This window comes from Aquarana catesbeiana, linkage group LG10, assembly GCF_042186555.1.
Source record: "Aquarana catesbeiana isolate 2022-GZ linkage group LG10, ASM4218655v1, whole genome shotgun sequence".
NCBI classification, from domain to species: Eukaryota; Metazoa; Chordata; class Amphibia; order Anura; family Ranidae; genus Aquarana; species Aquarana catesbeiana.
Window position 1 is genome coordinate 212,847,219 of NC_133333.1, and position 27,787 is coordinate 212,875,005.

General features: G+C 42.8%; 1 protein-coding gene across 2 annotated transcripts in view; it reads left to right on the forward strand.

Moving 5' to 3' along the window:
* The window catches only part of LOC141111199 (CMP-N-acetylneuraminate-beta-galactosamide-alpha-2,3-sialyltransferase 4-like), an 84,480-nt gene extending 58,547 nt beyond the window's left edge, over positions 1–25,933 (forward strand). For both annotated transcript variants that reach the window (XM_073603283.1, XM_073603282.1), the window contains exons 8-10: positions 2,527–2,667; positions 23,476–23,616; positions 24,688–25,933. In XM_073603283.1, coding sequence (XP_073459384.1) covers positions 2,527–2,667; positions 23,476–23,616; positions 24,688–24,774 — 369 coding nt within the window. In that variant the 3' untranslated portion in view covers positions 24,775–25,933. The remainder of the gene's footprint in view (positions 1–2,526; positions 2,668–23,475; positions 23,617–24,687) is intronic.
* The last annotated feature ends 1,854 nt before the right edge of the window (positions 25,934–27,787 follow it).

Genomic DNA, 27,787 nt, shown 5'->3' on the forward strand with positions numbered 1-27,787 from the left:
AAGATATATACAGTGGATAAAAAAAGTCTACACACCCCTGTTAAAATATCAGGTTTCTTCGAGGTAAAAAAAAAAAAAAATAGACATTAATAAATCATTTCAGAACTTTTTCCACCCTTAATGTGACCTATAAACCGTATGTCATGAATCTGCAGTAATTCTTTCATGCCCTGTCTGTCTGCTTGCCTCTGGTTGTATATCAACCTTAGGGCCTGCACTCTCACACCTGTCTGCTTAAGTAATCTTCCCTCAAGCATGGCTCCACCCCAGCCTCAAACTGGGAATATTGTATTAATCTGTGCACTGCAAGCCAGCCTCGCTGATCAATATTGTGTGCTTGGCTTCCTGTGTGTGTCTTGCCGTATGCTCTACGCCTGATTCTGTTTACCTTCCTTGCCTTGTACTTGACTATCCTTGTCTGCTTCATACCCTGACCTTTTGACTTATCTCCTGACTATCCCTTGTTGTCCCAGTCTGCTGCTTCCTCTCTATCCTTCAGTAGCCGACCATGAGCGTGAGCTGGGAGCCGCAACCTGGAGCCAGTTGCAGCGAAGGCCATCCCCACCACTAGGGGCTCTGGTGTACACCTGCTGGCTCTTAGACTCCGCGCCCCAGGGAATCTCATGATCTAGCTCCCAGTGTGATCTGTGTCGGTGCTCCAGAGGACCTGCTTTCCTGAACCACCCAGAGCTCCATGCGTGGCAGTCAGCCGTAATGTAAACTAACTTAGCGGTGCACTCCTGACCCCAACGTGCATCTGTCACTTGGCACCATACAACTAAATAGAAAAACAAACTGAAATCTTTTAGGGGGGCAAAGTAAAAATAAAATAAAATAATGTGGTTGCATAAGTGTGCATTCCATCTTATAACTGGGGATGTAAGCTTCTGCTAGAAAGCTGAACATGAAGAGGAACTTCATCTTTCAGCATGACAACGACCCAAAGCATACATCCAAATCAACAAAGGAATGGCTTCACCAGAAGAAGATTAAAGTGTTGGAATGGCTCAGACAGAGACCAGACTTAAATCTGATTGAAATCTGTGCTGTGATCTGAAGAGGGCTGTGCACAGGAGATGCCCTTGTAATCTGACAGATTTGGAGTGTTTTTGCAAAGAAGAGTGGGCAGATATTGCCAAGTCAAGATGTGCCATGCTGATAGACTCATACCCAAAAACACTAAGTGCTGTAATAAAATCAAAAGGTGCTTCAACAAAGTATTTGTTTAAGGGTGTGCACACTTATGAATGAATGAATGATTTGTAAAGCGCTGCAAATGCGAACCGAATCGCCTCAAGATGCTAAATGCGTTTTGTGTTGTCAGCTTCTGCAACCATATTATTTTTGTTTTTCTTCACTCCACCTAAAAGATGTTAGTTTGTTCAACTGATTTGAAAAGATTATAGGTCACATTAAAAAGGTAAAAAAAGTTCTGAAATGATTTAACTTGGTCTAATTTTTACATCACAGAAACCTGACATTTTAACAGGGGTGTGCAGACTTTTTATATCTACTGTATATCTATATACATTATTTTTTTCAAAATAATATTTTTTTTTCACTTTAAAAAACTTGCTATACCTCTTACTAATATCTTGGACTGTCTACTTTCCAAAAAAGGTGTCATTGGGGGGATATTTGTACTGTCCTGACAATTTATGGCCTCAGGAAATGATAGGCCATCGGTACTTCAGGATCTCTCTCACACACACACACACACATACATACACACACACTAGCTTGTGGACTCTATAACTTTCCTACAGACTAAATAATATACACAGATTTGGGTTATTTTCACAAAAGAAATGTAGAATACATTTTGACCTAAATTCATGAAGAAATAAAATTTTGCAAATAAATAATCTAACAGAAACTAAGAAAAACTTGTTTTTTTCCCTAAAAAAATGTTGGTCTTTTTTCATTTCGCAAACAATAAAAAAAAAAACAGTGGTGATTAAATACCACCACAAGAAAGCTCTATTTGTGTGAAGAAAATAATAAAAAATACTTTGGGTACAGTGCTGCATGACCACGCAATTGTCAAAGTGCGAAAGTGCAGTGACAAAGTGAGGACAGATTGCATTTCACTTCATTTACATACAAGACAGAATTCAGGCCTTGTAATCCATAACCCTTTAAGACAGAATGTTCTAATCTAGCTTACAACTGATAATGAGATCTGCCAGTACAGTACAGTCATGGTTATTATGGTAAATATTAACTCCACAGCTTCCTCCTTAGGATAGCTGGGGAAATCTTCCTTTTTAAGTTTTCAGAAAACAAGCAGGCAAGCAGCAATGTTTATTTATCTTTTTAAGTTATGCTATGTAAATGAGAACCTGTAACAAATATAAAATAGGTGCTATGCCAATTTAGCTGAAAAAGTGAAAGTACTTTGGGAAAGATGGGAAAACTTACAAACTATAGTTCTTGGATATTTAGTTAACTTAGATGCTAGATAAACTTGACAACACAGACACAGTCTAACCTCAATATTGAACAATTTTGTATATATTTTTGTAGCTGAAACAGGGATTCTGGAGGCAACCCCCCATAATTTGGAATGTGAAGCCTCAAAACATCAGGATCCTAAATCCTTATTTCATGGAATTTGCTGCCGAAAAACTACTGGAATATAATGAGACAACCAAGACGCTGAAGGCGGTATGTAAGATAGCCATACCCAGTTAAATGCTTTTGTTTTAGCCCTTACAAACGCTGTTATTATGTTAGAATAACTACTGCTAGAATGCACTATTTGAAGCAGCTTGTAAACCATTTTATAGGCAGTTACTTCTCACTTTTGTTGACTAAATTAACACTATTTTAGTCTACTAAAATACGGCTAAAACAATTCAGATGACTAAAATACGACTAAAAAACTAAAAATGGCATTTTAGTCAAAAGACTAGGCCTAAAACCAAATTGAAATTTGACATCAACATTAACACTGCACTACAACATAAAAATGAGTAGAGGGCGTCTACTAAACTGCTGAAAGAAAAGAAAAAAGAAAAAAAAAAACTAAGAGGCTTTTCTTATTTGATTCTTAATATTTAATGTTGGTAATATACTCAGGTAATATGCGCAATTGCATTACAGCCACGAGAGTTTCCATTTCTTTTTTATATTTTAAAGTTGCACTTCTGTTTGTCAAAAAGCAATATTTTTTGTTTGTTTATGAAACTTGGTTTTATTTATAAAGACGTTATATATATCTCAACAGTTAAGACCCCTTTCATACCAGTGGACCAACAATTGGTGGTCCGATTGGGTCAGCCTGAAAAACGGACAGGCAGACCCGATCGGACCACCCATTGTTCTTTATGGAGCTGCGGATGTCAGACGTGTTCGCTGATACCCGCCGGCATCTGATCCGGTCCGTTAAACAGACAGATGGGGATCCTTTCTGGATCAGATGACAGTTAGATGGAAACAGACAGGCATATGACCACCCCATAGAGAACAGCGGGCTGTGCCCGTGTCCACTCTGCATAGCAGAGCAGACACAGACCTGTCATCCGCCTGCTCAGAGGGGATCAATGGAGCGATCCCTCCCCCCCGCTGAGCAGGCATATCTGCTTGACAGGGTCCGCCCCATCTGAAAGGGGCCTAAACCCTAGTCTGTAGTGCATGTTCAAACCTTGATACCATAAATAATAACATGTAATTCGATTTTTTTTCTCCAGGAGTATATAATGAGTTTGGAAATTCTAAAGAAATTCTAAAAGTGGAGTTCCAACCAAAAGTGAAACTTCCGCTCATCTGTCTCCTCCTTTCCAGTGCCACAATTGGCACCTTTTTTTTGGGGGGGGGGGGGCGGGGTACCTGTAGGTACCCTGTCCCCACTTCTGCAGGTCTTTGCTGCGGCGAGGTACATCAGAAGTCCAGCTCCCTCCACCACCAGGCCAGTAAGAGAGCGCAGCACACTTCGCGCATGCGCAGTCGGGACCCGTCCCTGAAGCCGCAATGCTTTAGTGCCGGGTTCCCTTACTGGCAATGGCGGCGGCAGCAGCCAATGGAAACAACAGCCATGGTGCCGACATCGCTGGACTCCAGGACACGTAAGTGTCCTAATATTAAAAGTCAGCAACTACAGCATGTGTAGCTGCTGTCTTTTAATTTTTGGAAGGGGGTGGGTGGCGGAACTCCGCTTTAAATAATGCATTACAATTTAAAGCATTTGTTAGCCCAAAAATACTGATTCTGTAAAGCATGTTATACAGCACAGTGCTTGTGCTGTGTCATTTGGCCCCCTGTAATGCCTGTCTGATCCTGCCAGTTTCTACCTCCCCCCTGTACGCGGACTTCAATATATCAGAGCTGCTGAGCCCTGACAACAGTACAGTACATGCCTCCGTCATCCACAGCCCTGCTCTCTCCTCTGACAGTCTATCCCTTCTTCCTCCCTGTCATCATGAGATTGCTTTCCTTCCCGCCCCTATTCAGCTGCATAATGCAGCATATAGGAAAGGAATCCCATGCAGATATGCTGCCATTAATGAAAGTTTAAGTGTTTGTTAGAAATGAACAGGGGAAATACCTTTTCTGACACTGTAGCCGTGCGATCACATGATCCCCCTGTGCTGGCCAGCCTCGCTGAATGGAGAGAAGCAGGAGGGGCAGAGATTACCCTGTGACATCAGCCAGCCAGCAGAGGGGAATCTCGGCGCCTCCCACTTCTTTGCAAAGATCGAGGCTGGCCAGCACAGGGGGATCATGTGATCGCACACCTACAGTGTCAGAAAATATATTTCCCCTGTTTATTTCTAGCAAACACTTAAGCATCGTACACACGATCCGATTGTTGGTCAACAGAGCGTCAGACTTTTGTCCGAAGGGCGTGCTGGGAACTTGCCTTGCATACAAACGGTACACAATTGTCGGCCAACAAACACGAACGTAGTGACGTACTACATGGAATTTCAGGTCGTGAGTGCCACCCTTTGGGCACCTTCTGCTAATGTCGTGGTTGGCGAGCATTGACTCCGAGCATGCGTGTTTGTACTTTGAACTTGTGTGACTGACTTGTGTATACACGATACGAAAATCTGACAACAGACCGTTGAATGCCAAAAATTTATTAGCCTGCCATCCAACATTTGTTGGCCGAAAGTTGGACAATTGTCTGAAGGAGCGTACTAATGGTCGGATTTTAGACAAACAGTCTGTCATCACACAATTCCCGGCCGAAAAATCTAATCGTGTGTATGAGGCTTTACACTTTCATTAATGGCAGCATATCTTCATGGGATACATGTAAAGTCACTTTAGTGACTTTAAAAACACTTTAACTAAACCTATTCGATTTTAGTCAACTAAAAAACAGCATCTCTCAACCTTTTTTCAGTCAAAGCACCCTCTAAAATTATGGCCAGTCTCACCCCATTCTAAAATGTAAAAAAACTATTCTAATGCCCCGTACACACGGTCGGATTTTCCGATGGACATTGTCCGATCGAAGCGTGTTGTCGGAAATTCCGACCGTGTGTGGGCGCCATCGGACATTTTCCATCGGATTTTCCGACACACAAGGTTGGACAGCAGGAGATAAAATTTTCCGACAACAAAATCCGATCGCATCAATTCCGACCGTGTGTGGCCTGTTCCGACGCACAAAGTGCCACGCATGCTCAGAAGAAATTCCGACACGGGACAGCTCGTTCTGGTAAACTTAGCATTCGCAATGGATACAGCACTTTCGTCACGCTGCAATGTAAAAAATGGTTTAATACAGCGCACTCTCTTCTTCTTTATAATGTGACAAGAATTAAGTCGTTTTGCTGCTCATATTCACACACACTTCTCACAAAGTTTTATTTGTGTTTTTTTAGTGGGATTCCCTGAATATATTGTTATTAGATGTCACATCTGACAGTTTTATATTTTTTATGTTTTTTTTTTTTTGTTTTTAAGCCTTTTTTTTTCTTTAATGTCTGGATTTTTTCCAAGGCTGATCTTTGTTCAATGTTATTTTTATTTTTACTCCAGAATATTTTTGTCTGTGTTTTGTGTGTCAAGTTACCCCAACACCATTGATATCTTTTATTATTTAATCTCAAGGAGATTGTTTGTTGTTGGTGTCCCTTGTTCATTTCACATTGTATATTAGAAATGTACCTGAATCCTCACAAACAAACTGTCATTTTTGAAGTAAAACACATAGGAGAGTATAATTCAAAACAAAACTCCTTTATTAAGGGCTCAGGACCAAACAAAGAGGAAGGCAACACTGGATCAACAGCAGAAATTAGTGAAGCATGGGACCCCCACGGCAGACATCAATTCTGAAACCTCAAAATTGGTGGCCTGAGGAGTCCATATGTAAGGGAGGGCAGTCTGGTCCGGGATTCACAAAGACTTGGATAGCAGCAGATGACATCAGTGTCCCCAGGCTGTGGTACCACAAGAGGCTGCATCTTTTGGCCGAGCAGACTGGATCCAGGATCCTCACTCTCTGGTCTTCCTTTCACACTTTCTTCTGGGCTGTGGCTGTGCAGTTGGAGATGTGGCAGGAGGAGGAGTAGGACCTGGAGGAGGAGTAGGACCTGCAGGAGGAGAAGGAGGACCATCCCAAAGCTGTGTGTGAGGTGTAATTTGGCCCCTCACACCTTTCGCCAGAGCCTCAGATATGAGGGCCTCACACATGGCTTTTTGTCCCTCCTCCATCCTCTGCATTTTATATGCTATGAATGCAGCAAAGTTCTCCTGCCTGGTGTGTGGTGCTCCCAGGACCTCTGTAGCCCTACAAAAAAATCTGATAGCCGCCTCCTCTAGGGTACTCCTCCTACTGCCACTTTCTCTTTCCAGGGGGGATGGAGGGACCTGCAGATCAGCCAGCCGGCTCGGCCCGGCCACCTCCTGGCTGAGACTTCCCTGTGTATGAAAAAGGAACATGGTTTTAGTTTTTGCATCATCAATCACAATCATAAATTAGTACTCCCAACTAACATCTAGTTCACATCATTGATTGGACAAGCAGAAATATTTAGAGGAATGCTATACCTGGCTCAATCTGGGCTCCTCTACATGTGGCCTGGAAGGCCCAGGTTGAGCGTCAGAAGCCTCAGCCGGGGGGGAAGGAAGCGTGGAAGGAAGACTGGAGAGGGATGGCCTGGGTTCAGTCTGGCCTGCCAGAAAGTGCAACCTGTCGTAGTACAACATCCTGGGGACATAGATGTCACCTGCTGCTCCGGATCTCTGCGAATCCAGGACTTTATTGCGCTCCCTCAGATATGTGCTCCTCAGGCCACCAATGAAAATCTTTAAAAAAGTGATGTCTGCCGTGGGGATCACCTGCTTCACAATTTCACACAATTGCTCCAGTGCTGCCTTCCTCTTTGTTTGGTTCTTGTAATGGGGGTGTTTAATCTCCCACAGACAGGGCAGCTCCCTTAGCATCTCTATGAAGACTGAAATGAAGTCCTGATCTTTCAGTACCATATCCATGTTCACTGCAAGACACAACACAAGACAAAGCCTAATGTCAGACAAAACTCTCCTAATCTTGTTACAATATAGGCCTCAATCTATAGAAGCAGTATAGGCCCCAGTTTGTCTCTTACCTTCGTTCTTACGATCGCCGCGTTCAATGCTCCTTCCTCCGCTCACAGATCAAACGTAATACGCACGCGTGTTACGCTTTATATACACTGCGCATGCGTGTAACTCCGCCCGCCCCTGACGTTCTTTCTAGTGTATTCCCCGCCCCTTTTCGTTCTGCGCAGTGGGTGAAGAGCATGATGGCGGACATACAGCAGGTGCGGGCTAATTGTAGCAACGAGGAGGAGGAGGAGGAAAGGGCAGATCCAGGCGCGTCCCGATCCAGAAGGAGACGTTTTAAGGCCACAAATATGTCGTTTGGGGAGATGTTGGAGATGGTCGACATCATGAGGAAGTCCGACTATGACGGAAAATATGGGCCTTACCCCAACCCGAACATCCGAAAGGCCAAGATCATGGCGAAAGTGGTCAGGAGTCTAGAGCGGAATTTCGGGGTACGAAGGTCTAAAGATCAGCTCAGGAAGCGGTGGTCGGACCTGAAGTTGAGAGAGCCAGAGCAGTACCGAAAGATCCGGAGAGTGCTGCAAAAAAGTAAGTAGTTGTGCTATGTTCCTATTCTTTCTGTCTTTATTCCGTTCGTTCTGCTCCATATGCTTTAGTAATTGTAACGTTTAAAAAGGTCAACTTTAATGTTCATGGGCCCATTATTCGTTCGTATCAAACATTTTTCTTTCGGCCTCTAGAACACCATTGTTTAGGCCATATGCATTTTCCCACATTTTTTTTGGGCCTACTTGGATGCCAAATATTTGTTTGTGTAGATGGGTTTGTTACTAGAATGAAATGCAAACTAGATTCTGTGTAAGGAGAGGACACTGAGCAGCTGTTTTCACATCTGGACACTGGAGCACTAGTGTGGGACCCCAGAACACCATTTTTATTAGGGGGGCCACACAGGTGCTCCAGTGTATACTATAGGGGGGGTTACACCTGTGAAGCTTGTACCAAACAGGTAAAGTATTGCAGCTTGACAAAGGGCAATAAAAAATATACATCTTGGAACTCTGCTAAAATAGACAATTGTACCCCACTTCCAAGCAATGTTTCCTATTTCTAGTTCTGCCATCAAATATCTGTGTGCTAAGTATACCATTTTTGTTTTACATAGGGGAGAAAAGACTCGGAGGACACTCCTCATCCCAGGAGACCAGAGACACCCCCCCTCTGGAAGAAGGGGAAATACCAACACAAGAAGAAGAGCAGGAGGAAGAAGAAGATGTGGTGGAGATTGGCACCACAACAGGTGAGTGTCTGCGACCACAGGCTCAGGTAAAAGAGATGGATGTTGGCAGATTTTTGAGACCTGTTTTTTTTGTTCTTTATCTCTTTTTAGGTGATTGTGATCCAGAACGCTTTACATCTGAAAGTGCCCAGATACTGATCGGGGAGATCATGGGGTGTAATCTCCAATTGCAAAACATACAGCAACAAATCACTGATGTTATTAAAAAAAATAATAACATCATTGATGTTTTGGGGCGAATTTAAACCCCACAAAATCACCTGTTTTATCTTACAAAAATTTTTACAATGTTTAGAAAAGCCAAATTTGGAGGATGCACACAGTGTGCCAACATGTGCTATCTGCCATCACGGGAGATCAATGGACGCGTTTTGGGGGTGCAACCCCTTCCTCAATTATAAAGTCGCATTGAGGAAGGGCTTGCTCCCCCAAAACACATCCCTTGATCCCCCCTGATGGCAGATAGCACATGTTGACATTCGTAAATTGGTGTGCATCTTCCAAATTTGGCTTTTCCAGGGGTGATTTCCCCCCATCTGAACGCTATATCAAACCCAGTTCCTAAATACTGATGTCTGATATAGCCTTCAGGTTTTACCTAATGTGAACTTTGTAAGTTCAAGTTTTTTGGCTTTCTTGTTGGTTTTACACAGGCCTGTTTTATCTGAAATGGATATTTCGATTTTTGATAATGCCCCCCCAAAAATTGTTATACACCAAACATGTTGTTTTGTTTTAAAAACCTTTGGTAAATGCACATGTGATTGTGCAGGTATAAAAAAGTGCCTTACTCAAGAATGTGTGGATTATTGTCTCAACACTACAACACTTTTGGGGTGATGTAATTGCTGTTTTATGCAAAAATGGGGGTTATTTCCTAAGGGCAAATACACTTTGCACTACAAGTGCAAGTTCAGTGCAGTTGCAAGTGCACTTGTAGTGAAATGTGTTTTTGCATTTAGGAAGTACCAGCCAACACTATTCTTTATAAGGTTACCCAATCACGACATTTTCTACACTCAACACATTTCTGTCAGGGTCAGCTCAAACAATCACAAGCAGTAAATGTCCACCAAGAATTGCTTTTGGTTGTTTTTTAGTAGAAAAAGGTGTCACAGATTGTCTGGCATATTGATAGCCCCCCTACCCGCAAAGAACTCCAGGTATCGTAACCGGACATCACGGGCACTCAGGGAGGGCAAGCCAGGACGGCCGCTTTCAAGCGCCGTCATTGTTGATGTATTTGGTATTCCGGCCTCAGGCCCAACTGAGCCAGCATAGTTGGCTGAATGTTTTCTTAAAAAATTATGGAGAACACAGCACGCCAGTATAATATGGTTCAGTTTATACTCCGCCATATGGATGGGTGTCAGAAATAGTCGGAACCGGCTGGCCAGGATTCCAAATGTGTTCTCCACCACTCTTCGGGCTCTGGCCAGCCGGTAATTAAAAACCCTCTGTTCCGGGGTGAGGGTCCTCATCGGGAATGGCCGCATCAGGTGGTCCCCCAGCGCAAACGCTTCATCAGCAACGAACACAAATGGGAGACCTTCAACATTGTCCTCTGGAGGTGGCAAGTCCAAGCTGCCATTCTGGAGATGCCTGTAGAACTCCGTCTGGGCGATCACTCCACCATCGGACATCCGGCCATTCTTCCCCACGTCCACATACAAGAAGTCGTAATTAGCCGACACCACCGCCAACATCACTATACTATTAAACCCCTTGTAATTATAATAGTACGACCCCGAGTTGGGTGGTGGGACGATGTGGACGTGTTTCCCATCAATTGCCCCTCCGCAGTTAGGAAAGTCCCACCGCTGGGCAAAGTGGGAGGCCACAGTCTGCCATTCCTGTAGCGTGGAAGGAAACTGTTGAGGAAAAAACAATAAACATTACTATTTTTTCACAGAAACATGGCAAGCAGATTAGACACAAACATTATGGGTCAACCTCCAGATAGCATTTACTAAGGGGAATTTTACAACAACAAAGTATAAGGTACACCTATCATATTCCCCCTCCCCCCCTCTCATGGTCCATTTCTAACATTATAGGGGGGGGGAACTCTTGGACAGGTAACCCTCTTCACTTGAATGCCTAAATACAGGGTATTACTTGGAACAGACCCTCCTTAGTTACACTATTGGCAGACCACTGGACAGGTAAGAAGTGTCATAATACAAAGATATAAATACACACTGTACACATTTGAGGACATTTGAACATTCTGCTATTACCTATCAAGATAATAATAGGATACAAGAACTTTAAACAGTACCATTGGAAAGTAGACAGGCAGGCCCTTGCACTACATGCTTTGGGGAATTCATCCATAAATCTGACCAGTAAAGAGATGGGTATAGTGTGTATGGGTTTGGCAAAGTCAGCAGATAGATGATTGAGGATAATGAATTGGGATCAGCTGACTTAGCAGTTGGGGGGGGGAGGGTTACAAAAAATTTGGGGACACCACAAAAAAAAGCCTCTGGCCCTCTGCCTGAATTTAAATCAAAAATAACATTTCCAAACATTTTAGGGGGTGTTTGGGGTAAAGCACTACTATGGAGCTGATAAAATACATTGTTAAGTGACTACATGAGGTGAATATAGGGCAGGAGACACCATGCTGGGGAGGTTATTGAAGGGCAAATATGTATGAAGGACCTAAAATAATAATTACCTAAAAATCCAGCATGCATGAGAACAAAGGGGACATTCACAGCATATTACAATCATGGTAATTAGGGAATGAGGAAAGAAATACAATATATTATCAAACATTCAATACAATAAAATGTGATATAAAAGGATAAAAATCTTACCTTCATATACTCCTTCTGCAGGACCTGGATGATGGCAGAACAGGTCTCTGGGATAATGATCCCCAGAGCCTGGGGGGAGATGCCTGTCGAGAACTTCAAGTCCTGCAGACTTCTCCCTGTGGCCAAATACCGCAAGGTAGCGACCAGCCTCTGCTCCGGAGTGATGGCTTGCCTCATGCAGGTATTCTGCCTGCTGATATAGGGGGTCAGCGAAGCCAACAAACGGTGAAACACGGGGTCCGTCATCCTGAGAAAGTTCCTGAAATCATCAGGATTATTCTCACGGATCTCACGGAGCAAAGGCATATGACAGAACTGGTCACGCTGAAGCAACCAATTCTTGGTCCATGAACTCCTCCCCACCCTGTTCATGGACTGGACTTGTGTCAAGGTCAGGACCCCAACACCAAGCCCCCGCACAGCACGAACTCTACGAGGAGTACGCATACAAAACATGGCTAGAAAACGGTCGGCTGCTCAGAACGAAGTAACAGAACGCACTGAAGAACAGCAAGGCCTGTGAAGAGCGACCTGAAAAACAGCAACGAGCAGGCAAGATCACACAGAAAACTCCGATACAAACTGACTGCACGCACTGAAGAGCAGATACAAACCCACAAGCACAAACTGAACGTCAGAAAACGATCTGAAAGCCACGAGTCTGAAAAAGCGCGAATCGTCTCTCACCAAACTTTTACTAACACGAGATTAGCAAAAGGAGCCCAAAGGGTGCCGCGCTTGGTTCTGAACCGGCCTTTTCTAGTCTCGTCGTACGTGGTGTACGTCACCGCGTTGTTGTCGATCGGAAATTCCGACAACTTTGTGCGACCGTGTGTAGGCAAAACAAGTTTGAGCCAACATCCGTCGGAAAAAATCCTAGGATTTTGTTGTCAGAATGTCCGAACAAAGTCCGACCGTGTGTACGCCCTATAATAGTTTTGCGTAATGCATCAACTTCCACACATGTAGGACACCCAATGTTACAGGTGATTTATTCTTCCAAATCCAGTACACGTTTGCACACTGGTACTGACTAGTATTCCAATGTTTCTCTTCTCCTTCAGTTTTTCTCCATCACTCAGCTAATGTTACCCCAGTGCTGACAGAGAGGGGCAGGGGAAAGGTCATTGGTTGTTAGGGTGCTGGCGGTTAGAAGGTCGTAATGGTGCACAATGAAAACCTGGCTTTGTGTAACTAAAAAGGCAGGCTTTATCCATCTTCTGGCTTGTATACAATATTGAGGCAATTTTTAGGCACTTTGCCAAGGCACCCCTCAAGAAAGCTCAAGGCACCCTGGTTGAAAAAGGCTGGACTTAAATACAACTAGAACAAAAAATTTAATTCAGATTACTAAAATACGACTAAAACAGCATTTTAGTCAAAAGGCTATGACTAAAACCAAATCGAAATTTGCTGTCAAAATTAACACTGATCAATTGTGCAGTCCACCAAACCTTCTTTTGAACGGGCTGTTAAAGCAGCACAGCAGACTTGAACCTGCATTCATTTTTTTATGAAACAGTGCAAAACAACCAATGGTAGTTCGGTGATGTAGTGCACTGGGGTGTTATTAAACGTGCAGCCTTCGAAATCACCAAAGGACCACACTAAATAATTCAATGGCAGACAGCAGATATATCCACTGACTATATTCTGCTGTATAATACAATACATAATAATAATTGTGGATTTAATACAAGAGATGTCGGGCATGGTGCAGGAAATGGTCAGACACTGCAGACATGATACAAGAGATACTAAAAGAGGAAAAAGGAGGGAGCAAATGCCAAGTGCATTGCCTTCAACACCATATTGAATTAATTAAAAAGCCAAAAAACATACTCACAAACATGAGAGTATCTAAGGAAGGGGGCTCATCTCCTGAAACGCATCGGAATTTCAACTACAGATATTGGGTACCTACCATGCTGGAGTTGTGATTTGATGGGCTTTTATATCCTCTCATGTTTGTGAGTTTGTTTTTTTGGCTTTTTAATAAATTAAAATACGGTGTTGAAGGTAACGCACTAGGCGTTTGCGCCCTTCTTTTTCATCATTGTAATGTTCTGGAGTTTCCCCGCTTGAGAGCAGCATCGCTTGAAGTATTACCATACTGTTGGATGTGAGACATAGTGGGCGCTGAGGTTGGACTGTGGTTTGAATGATACAAGAGATGGTCAGAAACATCGGACATAGTGCAGGAAATCGTCAGACTGTGAACATGCTAGAGGAATTGTTGGAGACTAGGGCTATACTTTAGGAGAGTCATTAACTGTAAACACAAGATTGCCAAAAACCACTGCTATAACAGGAAAATAGGGAAGTACAGATTACGGACTGCAGGGATCCCAAGGGCTGCACAAAAAGTGCCAAAGAGCCACATGTGGCCCCCAGGCCACAGGCTGGGCACCAGTGTCCCAACCCCTACAGTTCTCTTTAGCCACAAATTTCTATGGGTGTACAAAAGGGTAAAATAAAATAAGGAGAAAGCTACCTCTGGTTATAAAACATCTCATATATTAACCGTCTGTCCCAATAAAGCAGAGATGAAAAGAGATGGCCCAGAGCCAAGTGGTAGTGAACAGTGGATATACAACCTGGGTGGAGATCATAGAAAGGAGGAGAGGTTGTTTGGAACGGAATTATTCAATTGTAATGTTGCAGCATCTTTACATGTCAACTGTACATGTTTACACTTTTCATTTATTTTGAGCAATTTAATACATATAAATTGATCATATATTTTTTTCTATGGACAAAGAAAATGATTGGCAATTCGTCATAAAGAGGTTTAATAGTTATACAGTATTTCCCTCACTCAAAACGCCTGTCTGGATTATCATACTTATACTGTGACACCTAAAGTCACTGAACAAATATGCAGAACTCACTTCATTTGCTGCATACTTCTATTGGGTCTCTCTCTATATATATCTATATCTAATCTCACACACAGTATCTTGCAAAAGTGAGTACACCCCTCACATTTTTGTAAATATTTTATTATATCTTTTCATGTGACAACACTGAAGAAATGACACTTTGCTTCAATGTAAAGTAGTGCGTGTACAGCTTGTATAACAGTGTAAATTTGCTGTCCCCTCAAAATAATTCAACACACAGTCATTAATGTCTAAACCTCTGGCAACAAAAGTGAATATGTCCAAATTGGGCCCAAAGTGTCAATATTTTGTGTGGCCACCATTATTTTCCAGAACTGCCTTAACCTTCTTGGGCATGGAGTTCACCAGAGCTTCACAGGTTGCCACAGGAGTCCTCTTCCACTCCTCCATGATGACATCACAGAGCTGGTGGATGTTAGAGACCTTGTGCTCCTCCGCCTTTCATTTGAGGATGCCCCACAGATGCTCAATAGGGTTTAGGTCTGGAGACATGCTTTGCCAGTCCATCACCTTTACCCTCAGCTTCTTTAACAAGGCAGTGGTCTTGGAGGTGTGTTTGGGGTTGTTATGTTGGAATACTGCCCTGCGGCCCAGTCTCCGAAGGGAGGGGCTCATGCTCTGCTTCAGTATGTCACAGTACATGTTGGCATTCATGGTTCCCTCAATGAATTGTAGCTCCCAGTGCCAGCAGCACTCATGCAGCCCCAGACCATGACACTCCCACCACCATGCTTGACTGTAGGCAAGACACACTTGTCTTTGTACTCCTCACCTGGTTGCCGCCACACACACTTGACACCATCTGAGCCAAATAAGTTTATCTTGGTCTCATCAGACCACAGGACATGGTTCCATTATACCATGTCCTTAGTCTGCTTGTCTTCAGCAAACTGTTTGCGGGCATTCTTGTGCTTCATCTTTAGAAGAGGCTTCCTTCTGGGACGACAGCCATGCAGATCAATTTGATGCAGTGTGCGGCGTATGGTCTGAGCACTGACAGGCTGACCCCTCCAACCCCTTAAACCTCTGCAGCAATGCCAGCAGCACTCAGAAGTCTATTTCCCAAAGACAACCGCTGAGCATGTGCACTCAACTTCTTTGGTCGACCATTGTTAGGCTTGTGCTGAGTGGAACCTGTCCTGTTAAACTGCTGTATGGTCTTGGCCATCGTGCTGCAGCTCAGTTTCAGGGTCTTGGCAATCTTCTTATAGCCTAGACCATCTTTATGTAGAGCAACAATTATTTTTTCAGATCCTCAGAGAGTTCTTTGCCATGAGGTGCCACGTTGAACTTCCAGTGACCATTATGAGAGAGTGAAAGTGATAACACCAAATTTAACACACCTGAGACCTTGTAACACTTACAAGTCACATGACACCGAGGAGGGAAAATAGCTATTTGGGCCTAATTTGGACATTTTTGCTCTCACTTTTGTTGCTAGCGGTTTAGACATTCGAGAGGTTGTAAACCCTCATGGTTTTTCACCTTCATGCATGAAGGTGAAAAACCTTCTGTGGTGCTGCATCCCCCCCCGCCCCGAGCCCCCGTTTTACTTACCTGACCTCGATCTTTCTCTGGCTGGGAATGAGCACACCAGCACTTGCTGGTATCTCGTGTCCTGATTGGATAGATTGATAGCAGCGCAGCCATTAGCTCCTGCTGCTGTCAATCAAATCCAATGATGCGGCACCAGGGGGCGGAGCCGAGTCCTGCATTCTGTGTGAATGGACATAGATGCGGGAACGCACCCACATGGGTGTCCACCAGGGGGAGCACTTCTCCAACGTGGGCATTCAATATGGGGAGGAGCTACCAGCGCCGCTGAGGGACCCCAGAACAGGAGGACCGGGGCCAAGTATAACATGTTTGTTATTTTTAAAACGAGGGTTTACAACCCCTTTAATGGCTGTTGCCAGCGGTTTAGACATTAATGGCTGTGTGTTGAGTTCTTTTGAGGGTACAGCAAATTTACACTGTTATACAAGCTGTACACTCACTACTTTACAGTGTAGCAAAGTGTCATTTCTTCAGTGTTGTCACATGCAAAGATATAATAAAATACTTACAAAATATATATATCATAACAGGTTTCATATTAAAAAGGAGATATATTTTAAATTAGAACTTTAGGCTTTTTCATTTCTAATAAGAGTAGGGGAGGGTTATAACCCCTGTAAGGGTTATTTCTGCCATCTTTGTCTCACTGTGGAGATTTACCTTTACTTCCTGTCCCATAGCCAAAACCAGAAGTGAGAGGAAATCCCTGCAAATTGAGGGAATCTCCTGCCAGCACCCCCCCCCCCCCCCCCAGGTCTCCGCAACTAGTGTCCCTAATGGAAGATAAACACCCCCCCCCCCCATTACTTTTCTGGGGACAACCCAAAATTTGGGATTTCCATTTACTTTCAATGATAATGTTAGACAGAAAAAAGAGAGAGGGTGGCAAGAGAGAGGCGGCCCCCATGTCACAGGCTGGGCACCAGTGTCCTAACCCCTACAGTTCTCTTGTTGAATTTAGCCACAAATGTCTATGGGTGAACAATAGGGGAAAATAAAAAAAGGAAAAATGTATCTCAATTTGCTAATTTCAAGATGGAATACAGCCCCCCTGACCCTGCTGCCCTAGGCATTGGTCCATGCGTGCATTAAGGCAATTGGGCTCAGTCTGTATGATGTGCAAACAACCGGCTTTGGTGTCACAAAAAAATGACTGGTTATAAAACATCTCATATATTAACCATCTGTCTCAATAAAGCAGAGATGAAAAGAGATGGCCCAGAGCCAAGTGGTAGTGAACAGTGGATATACAACTTGGGTGGAGATCATAGAAAGGAGCGGTTGTTTGGAACTGAATTATTCAATTGTAATGTTGCAGCATCTTTACATGGCAACTGTACATGTTTACACTTTTCATTTCAGTAAATATACAACTTGGGTGGAGATCAGGGCTGGTGCAAGGAATTTTGTCTACTTAGGCAAAGGTTGATTTTAGCGATGCCTGGCGGTGGCTGTGTAAACAGTCTTAAAGTGGTAGTAAAGTCCGCTTTGTGATTTTTACCTACATGCTTAAAATAAAGCTTACCTGTAGGTAAGATGAATATCTCCTAAATGTGCACCTTTTAGGAGATATTCACCCTTGGCAGCTGTTGACATCATGGGCGCATGTGCTCTGAAGGAACGGCATTCCTGTGCCATTCCTTCAGAGTGTTGTGCCATGGCCGGGACTCCTGCCAATCAACGTGCTGGAGACTGCAAACCCAGAAGGAAGACCGGGTGAAGATGGAAGCCCTGTCAGCGGTGACAGCGTGCCATTGGAGGGCTTTGTTCTAAGGCAAGTCTTTTATAATGTGTGATTGTCTTGCAGAGGATTTTTATCTTTTTGCCATGGCCACGGTTTACCACTTTAAGCCTCCTGGATATGACCCCAACTGTTGCATCGCAAATTGTCCCCACTTCTCATTAAAGCCTGTGGTTGGGCGTCAGTGCAAGGTCCCTCCGCTGATCCCTACAGCTGGATCCCTCATGAAAAAAATAAAAAAAACTTCCCCCTCCTTGAATCTTGTTAGGAGTTACTCCACTTTCACACTGTTAACACTGATCAATTCTGCTGGTGTCTTGCGCTGGCCCAGGAGAGATGTGGCTGTGCTATAGCATCTTAGCATCTTGACTTGAAAATAATCTTGCATATAATGTAAATGGTTTGGCAAGTATGTTGTAAATAATTGCATGTGTCCCAATACCTCAATCAGTGCCAAGTGCGAGCTGTGCGCACTGTGAACCTGCCATAATCCCTGCACACTGCCTGAGCTTTGGAGTACACACACATACATGTCCCCAGACTTGATAACACTCACCTACAGTGTGTAGGAGCCCAGAACCCTCACAACGTATGTCACTCACCCTCCTCCTCCTCGGAAGAGGGGGGTTGTCTGCTCCTGGGCTTGGGACTATGGAGGAAGAAGAGCTCACTCCCCGCTAGCAGCAGCCTCTGAGGTGATTGGAGAAGAGCCGTCAGCCTCCTGCACCGTTATCTGAACAATCTGCCAGCCGCCACCGCACTGACCTGAATGAAGCCCTTCAGGAACGGCTGAAGTTGCAGTTGCATTCCACGGAAGCCGCACGGACCCCCTGGAGCAATTCCAACCCCTGAAGTTCCCGCTACATGCAGGCTGAGCGGAGGTGAGGCAGAGTTGTGGGGGCGGGGAGAGGGCTAAATGCTGCGGGTGAGCGGAAGAGACTAAAGCACCAGAGAAATGCGAGTGGATCGGGAACAGGTGCATGGAGGGTTACGGATGGTGTTCAGAGTCCGGGACATGGAGCACAGGGGTCTGTGTACAGAGGCGAGGGGGCATTTTCCTGCCCCCCTAGCCTGGCGCCCTAAGGCGGCTGCCTGTGCTGCCTTACGGTGGCGATCATAGGAGGAAAAGGCTGTTTGGAACAAAATTATTACATTGCAATGTTGCAGCTTTCTTTACATGTCAACTGTACATGTTTACACTTTTCATTTATTTTGAGCAATTTATTACAAATTAACTGATCATATAATTCTCTTTGTATGTAATCTTTGTCCCATTGTGGAGATGTACCTTTACTTCCTGTTCCATACCCAAAACCGGAAGCAAGAGGAGAGGAAATCCCTGCAAATTGAGGGAATCTCCTGCCCCCCGGTCTCCACAAAAAGTGTCCCCGTTGGATGATTTCCCCGCTATTACTTTTCTGGGGACAACCCAAAATGTGGGATTTTCTTTTACTTTCAATTATAATAGTAAACAGGAAACATAGAATGGGTGAAGCCCTCTAACAGGGACACAGAACGCAATAAAAACTTACAGGTTTTCTAATCCCTCTCCACTCTATCCAAAACTAAAAAAAAAGTGTTGCCTTTAGTTCTACTTTTAGGCTGGGTTCACACTATAACATGCAACGGCTCACAGCAGGAGTCCGGTGCGTCGCCATTCACAGTTTCAGGTCCAATTGCAGCCCGAATTTTTGGCTGAATTTGGACCTGAAACAGACCAAAAGACGCAAAGGGCCTGTGTGCATGGAGCTTGATCATTTGTAAAGTTTAGCGCATTGGGGTGCAACCTATATGCTAAAGATGGTTTGCACCTAAATGGAAGGGGGTCTACTGTGCTGGGGGAGAGTCAGCCCCTATTGGTGGGTGGAATGGGGAAAGATGGGGGGGGGGGGCTATGACAGATAATATGAAGGTTCCTATGTTACAAAAAAAAACATTGGAAATGAATTAAAGTGTTTTTTCACCAATGCCAGAAGTCTGCCAAGCAAAATAGATCAGTTGGAAGCTCTGGTGCATGAGGAGAAATATGATCTAATTGGTATTGCTGAATCTTGGCTTCATTCTTTCATTCTTCTCATGACTGGGCTATTAATATGCCTGGCTATGCTCTATTTCAGAAAGAGTGTAAAAACGGAGTGGTGGTGGTGTCTGTCTTTATGTGAGAAGTGATCTCAAAGCGAGTGTGAAAGAGGACCTAGTTGATGGAGAGTGTGATGAGTCTGAAGCATTATGGGTGGAACTGTACATGGGTGTGCATACTACAAAGGTTGTCATTGGAGTTTAGGTGGAGGTGGAGAGGTGGAGACTAAGCTCCTTGCATAGATGGAAAGAGCTGCAAGGGCTGGGACAGTGATAATAATTAACTACCAAAAATATTCTGGAGTAATGGCACTGCTGGGACAGTTAAAGGGGAAAAAGAATTATAAACCTATTACAAGACAGTTTTATGGTCCAGTTTATTGAGGCCCCGACTAGGAATGACACTCTGCTGGACCTGGTAATCTCAAACCATGCAGAGCTTATTACCAATATTCATATAAAAGAACATCTGGGTAGCAGTGACCAAACATGATTTCATTTAATGTTAGCTGTAAGCAACAAACACATATGGTTAAGAGAAAAAAACACTTACATTTTCCAAGGATGAGGGTTGCTCCCCAGGACTTAGACTGGGAGGGAATATTGGCATCAATGGACACAGAACAGAAATGGGAATTCTTCCAAGTGACTGTATGTAAACTCGCTGCAAAGTATCTTCCCATGGGCAATACGTTTAAAGGCGAAAAAAATAAAACCTATGTGGCTCATGGCCAAAGTTAAAATGGCTATAAATAATAAAAAAAGGGCTTTTAAATAATATAAAAATGAAGGAACGCTATCATCGTTTAAATGTTACAAGGAATATAACAGAATAAGTAAAAAGGAAATCAAGGACGCAAAAATTCAAAATGAACGACAGATTGCAAAAGATAGGACAAACCCCAAACAATTCTTCAAATATATTAATAGTAAAAAGGTCAGGTCTGAGCATGTAGGCCCTTTACAAAATAATCTATAGTGGGTGACTGGGGACAAAGAGAAGGTGAATGTATTAAATATTTTCTTCAGCTCTGTGTATACAAAAGGAGCATGGGGTAGCTTATGTCCATAATGGGGGTGGTAGTGACGCAGCCCCAAATGATCCACAATGGCTCAAAAGTGATATGGTCCAGAAATATTTAGACAGAATAAAGGTGGATAAAGCACCTGGACCAGATGTCATCCACTCACAGATCCTAAAAAAATTGAGCTCTGTCATTTCAAGGCCATTGTTTCTGATATTTATGGACTCGTTAATGACTGGAATGGTACCACTGGATTAGCGCAGGGCCAATATTGTGCCCATATTTAAAAAGGGATCAAAGTCTTTACCAATTAACTGTTAGTTAAACTGCTATAGTCGGGAAGATACTGGAGAGTTTAATAAAAGACCACAGACAAGTTCTTGCTGGAAAAAAATATTTTAAGCAACAGACAGCATGGATTCATGAAAGACATAAGTTGTCAAACCTGATTTCTTTTTATGAGGAGGCAAGTAAAACCTTGGATAGAAGGATGGCTGTGGACGTGGTATACCTGGATTTTGAAAAAGCGTTTGACACAAGGTAAAGTCTACAGGCTTGGAAAGATCAGTTTGTAAATGAATGGAAAACTGTCTAAAAGACAGAATTCAGAGAGAAGTGGTTAATGACTCTTACTTTGAATGGTCTAAGGTTATCAGTGATGCACCTCAAGGTTCAGTGCTGGGACCCTTACTTTTTAATATATATAAATGATATAGGGTTGGGGATTAAAAGTAACATTTCAGTCTTTGCAGATGATACCAAGCTATGCAGTGGAATAACATCCTTACAGGATGTCTCCAATTTACAAGCCAACCTCAATGCACTGTCTAATTGGGAAACTAAGTGGCAAATGAGGTTTAATGTTGATAAATGTAAAGTTATGTACTTGGAGGCTAACAATATGCATGCATCATACATAATAGGGGGGAGTACAACTGGGGGAATGCATAGTGGAGAAGGATCTGGGGGTTTTGGTAGATCATTAGCTCAATAATAGCATGAGGTGCCAAGCTGTGGTTTCCAAAACGAGCAAAGTCCTTTCTTGTATTGAGAGGTATGGACTCCAGAGAAAGAGATATCATTTAGCCCCAGTACAAAACATTAGTAAGACCGCATCGGGAATATGCAGATCAGTTTTGGGCACCAGTTCTCAGAAAGGATATCGGGGAACTGGAGAAAGTGCAGAGAAGGGCAACCAAACTGATAAGAGGCATGGAGGAGCTCAGCTATAAGGAAAGATTAGACTACTTACTGGAGCGGTAAAGCGGCGCTATTTTTAGTGCCGCTTTGCCGTTGTTTTAGTGGCGATATTCGGCTGCTAGCGGCCGAAAAAGGGTTAACACCGACCGCAAAACGCCGCTGCCCCCATTGTTTTTAATGGGTTGGGGCGCTTTAGGAGCGGTGTATACACCGCTCCTACAGTGCTGTAAAGATGTGGCAGGACTTTTTTTTACTCAGGCTTTCACACTGGAGAGACAGGAGAGGCTCTTTACAGGCACTATTTTTAGCTCTGTAGCGCCTGTAAAGCGTCTCTCTATAAAAGTAGCCTTAGAACTGAATTTATTCCCTCTTGAGAAGAGGAGATTAAGGGGGGATATGATAAACATGTACACATACATAAGTGGTCCATATAGTGAACTTGGTGTTGAGTTATTCACTTTAAGATCATCACGGAGGACAAGGGGGCACTCTTTACATTTAGAGGAAAAAAGGATTTCCAAATACGGAAAGTTTTCTTCACAGTAATGCCCTGTACACACGGTCGGACTTTGTTTGGACATTCCGACAACAAAATCCTAGGATTTTTTCCGACTGATGTTGGCTCAAACTTGTCTTGCATACACACGGTCACACAAAGTTGTCGGAAAATCCGATCGTTCTAAACGCGGTGACGTAAAACACGTACGTCGGGACTGTAAACGGGGCAGTGGCCAATAGCTTTCATCTCTTTATTTATTCTGAGCATGCGTGGCACTTTGTCCGTCGGATTTGTGTACACACAATCGGAATTTCCGGCAATGGATTTTGTTGTCGGAAAATTTTATATCCTGCTCTCAAACTTTGTGTGTCGGAAAATCCGATGGAAAATGTGTGATGGAGCCTACACACGGTCGGAATTTCTGACAACAAGGTCCTATCACACATTTTCCGTCGGAAAATCCGACCGTGTGTACGGGGCATAAGAGCTGTGAAAATGTGGAATAGACTCCCTCCAGAGGTGGTTCTGGTAAGCTCAGTAGATTGATTTGAAAAAGGCCTGGATTCTTCCCTAAATGTACATAATATAACGGGGTACTGACATTTATAGGTAAAGTTGATCCAGGGAAAATCCGATTGCCTCTCGGGAGATCAGGAAGGAATTTTTTCCCCGCTGTAGCAAATTGGAGCATGCTTTGCTGGGGTTTTTAGCCTTCCTCTGGATCAACTATGGGATTTTTATTTTTTTGGTTGAACTACATGTACTTGTGTCTTTTTTCAACCTGACTAATTATGTAACTATATGTAATGAGAGAAAGGTTTACCATTCTCCTTCCAGACGCCCACCACTGGCTTCATGGCAATCACTTTCGCGATCCACTTCTGTGATTTGGTCCACGTCGCAGGCTTTGGTTATCCAAATTTTAATGATACAGAGCCTATCCACTACTATGACAACAGCAGTATGGAAATGTTGACGGTGAGTTATTCAGGCTGTAGGTGACAGAAATATAAATGACACAATTTTGACATACTGTGATATCAATATGTCAATACGCAATAAGCATGTAAAAAAAGAAACCGTGGACAATTCTTATTAATTAGTTTTCCAGGTAGCCACTCGAGAGGTTTATTTCAACATTTGTAAGCACTTCATCAGGTGATTTATAATAGGGCATAGTATACCTACCATTCAAATTTCACAGTAGTAAATGCAAGTTATTCAAAACTGCAATGATTAACACAGAAAGCAAGGTTTCTAAAGACTATTGAAAATGGAACACTATTTTCCATATTTCTATCTCTGATATATTTATTCACTGCTTTAAAATACCAGATAGATCCATTTACAGGGGGTCCCCTAGTTACAAACATCCGACTTACAAACGACTCCTACTTACAAACGGAGGGAGACAACAGGAAGTGAGAGGAAATCTACCCCTAGGAAGGGAAATTCACTCCTGTAAGAGCTATTATGGCGAAAAGGTACCTCCACTGATGCTTTATCACCAAGGCTTGTTTCCACAACAACCCAAAATTTTCAAAATCCAATTGCTATTGGGACAGAAAGTGAGGTGAAATCTTCTGAACAGGGGCACAGACAGCAAAACAAATGTTACAGGGGTGTTAACCCTTCCCTATGCTATCCAAAAAGCTTAAAAATAGTTTTTTTGGCTGGAGCTACACTTAAAAAATGTACCTGTTCCGACTTACAAACAGATTCAACTTAAGAACAAACCTACAGTCCCTAACTTGTTTGTAACCCGGGGACCCCCTGTACCTTTTTTCCTACTCAAGAAGAACATACAATGTACTGCATCCATCACAGATATACAGTACATAAAAACACATCACTCTAACAGCATGTTTTTGGGTTCAAAGTTGAAACTTGCAAATACAAAAAGGAACACAGAAAATATGCAAAATGTACAGGAACCCAGCATTCCACCATTGAAACAAGGTAGCTGATGATGGTTTAACTTTCATGGTCTAATCAGCATTTTCAAATTGTAAGAAGCATGCATTTAAACGGTTCATTTTTTTGCATTAGGTTACTGAACACAACATATCCCTGGAAGCAATAGCAATAAAAGAGCTCCTTCAACATAACATCATTCAGAACCTGACCTACTTTTGAGAAGTGTGCTGTCTGCAAGAGGAAATTTCAAAATAATCAAAAAAAAAACTTTCCCGTGGCATGCTGGGCAGACCAGCATCCAGAACCAGCAAACTAACTTGTGAATAAAGACAAAAGACCCACTGTGAAGATTTAACCACAGGTGAAGATTTGAAAAGAACTCCTTTATTTACGTACAGGAAAACCTTTGACTTTGTCATTGAAGGCCACTTTTGAAATAAAATGGCTTATGGCTTTTCAACAAAGTAAAGTGTTCATAATGAGGCAATGGGAAAAAAGAAGAAGTGATGAAAAGTGCTGCATTATTCAACACACAATGTATGTGTGGGAGAAGCACCAACACAAGTAACAGGGGAAACATTAGGGTCTGTTTATTGCTTGAATAAATCAAACACCAACACATTTTAGGGGTCACAAAATGTCCTTTTATTAGTATAATTTACATTCTTTTTGACAGGTCCTCCACCCAGTCAATTTTGGCAGCTGCCCAGCTTCTGCAAAGCATGCTTCTGACTCCTGTTCCACACCTGTGTCCTCAGGCTCACCTGTCTCCTCTGGGAGCCTGAGACAGCTGCATGAGGATTCAGGCCTGATTCACACTATGCAGGTTGCAGTTTGCAGGTGCATTTTTCAATACACGCTTTTGATCCATTAACCACTTGAGCCCCGGACCATTATGCTGCCTAAGGACCAGAGGTCTTTTTCCAATTTGGCACTGCGTCGCTTTAACTGCTAATTGCGCGGTTATGCAATGCTGTACCCAAACGAAATTTGCGTCCTTTTCTTCCCACAAATAGAGCTTTCTTTTGATGGTATTTGATCACTTCTGCAGTTTTTATTTTTTGCGCTATAAACGGAAAAAGACCGAAAATTTTGAAAAAAAATGATATTTTCTACTTTTTGTTATAAAAAAAATCCAATAAACTCAATTTTAGTCATACATTTAGGCCAAAATGTATTCGGCCACATGTCTTTGGTAAAAAAAATGTCAATAAGCGTATATTTATTGGTTTGCGCAAAAGTTATAGCGTCTACAAACTAGGGTACATTTTCTGGAATTTACACAGCTTTTAGTTTATGACTGCCTATGTCATTTCTTGAGGTGCTAAAATGGCAGGGCAGTACAAAACCCCCCCAAATGACCCCATTTTGGAAAGTAGACACCCCAAGGAAATTGCTGATAGGCATGTTGAACCCATTGAATATTTATTTTTTTTGTCCCAAGTGATTGAATAATGACAAAAAAAAAAAAAATATTTACAAAAAGTTGTCACTAAATGATATATTGCTCACACAGGCCATGGGCCTATGTGGAATTGCACCCCAAAATATATTCAGCTACTTCTCCTGAGTACGGGGATACCACATGTGTGGGACTTTTTGGGAGCCTAGCCGCGTATGGGACCCCGAAAACCAATCACCGCCTTCAGGATTTCTAAGGGTGTAACTTTTTGATTTCACTCTTCACTGCCTATCACAGTTTCGGAGGCCATGGAATGCCCAGGTGGCACAACCCCCCCCCAAATGACCCCATTTTGGAAAGTAGACACCCCAAGCTATTTGCTGAGAGGCATATTGAGTCCATGGAATATTTTATATTTTGACACAAGTTGCGGGAAAGTGACACTTTTTTTTTTTTTTTTTTTTTTTTTGCACAAAGTTGTCACTAAATGATATATTGCTCACACAGGCCATGGGCCTATGTGGAATTGCACCCCAAAATACATTTAGCTGCTTCTCCTGAGTATGGGGATACCACATGTGTGGGACTTTTTGGGAGCCTAGCCGCGTACGGGGCCCCGAAAACCAATCACCGCCTTCAGCGTTTTTAAGGGCGTGAATTTTTGATTTTACTCTTCACTGCCTAACACCGTTTCGGAGGCCATGGAATGCCCAGGTGGCACAAACCCCCCCCAAATGACCCCATTTTGGAAAGTAGACACCCCAAGCTATTTGCTGAGAGGCATGGTGAGTATTTTGCAGCTCTCATTTGTTTTTGAAAATGAAGAAAGACAAGAAAAAACTTTTTTTTTTTTTCTTTTTTCAAATTTCAAAACTTTGTGACAAAAAGTGAGGTCTGCAAAATACTCACTATACCTCTCAGCAAATAGCTTGGGGTGTCTACTTTCCAAAATGGGGTCATTTGGGGGGGTTTTGTGCCACCTGGGCATTCCATGGCCTCCGAAACTGTGATAGGCAGTGAAGAGTGAAATCAAAAATTCACGCCCCTTAGAAAGCCTGAAGGCAGTGCTTGGTTTTCGGGGTCCCGTACACGGCTAGGCTCCCAAAAAGTCTCACACATATGGTATCCCCGTACTCAGGAGAAGCAGCAGAATGTATTTTGGGGTGTAATTTCACATATTCCCATGGCATGTTTGAGCAATATATCATTTAGTGACAACTTTGTGCAAAAAAAAAAAAAAAAAAAAAAAATTTGTCTCTTTCCCGCAACTTGTGTCGCAATATAAAATATTCCATGGACTCGACATGCCTCTCAGCAAATAGCTTGGGGTGTCTACTTTCCAAAATGGGGTCATTTGGGGGGGTTTTGAACTGTCCTGGCATTTTATGCACAACATTTAGAAGCTTATGTCTCACATCACCCACTCTTCTAACCACTTGAAGACAAAGCCCTTTCTGACACTTATTTTTTACATGAAAAAGTTTTTTTTTTTTTGCAAGAAAATTACTTTGAACCCCCAAACATTATATATTTTTTTAAAGCAAATGCCCTACAGATTAAAATGGTGGGTGTTTCATTTTTTTTTTTCACACAGTATTTGCGCAGCGATTTTTCAAACGCATTTTTTGGGGAAAAAACACACTTTTTTAAATTTTAATGCACTAAAACACACTATATTGCCCAAATGTTTGATGAAATAAAAAAGATGATCTTAGACCGAGTACATGGATACCAAACATGACATGCTTTACAATTGCGCACAAACGTGCAGTGGCAACAAAATAAATACATTTTTAAAAGCCTTTAAAAGCCTTTACAGGTTACCACTTT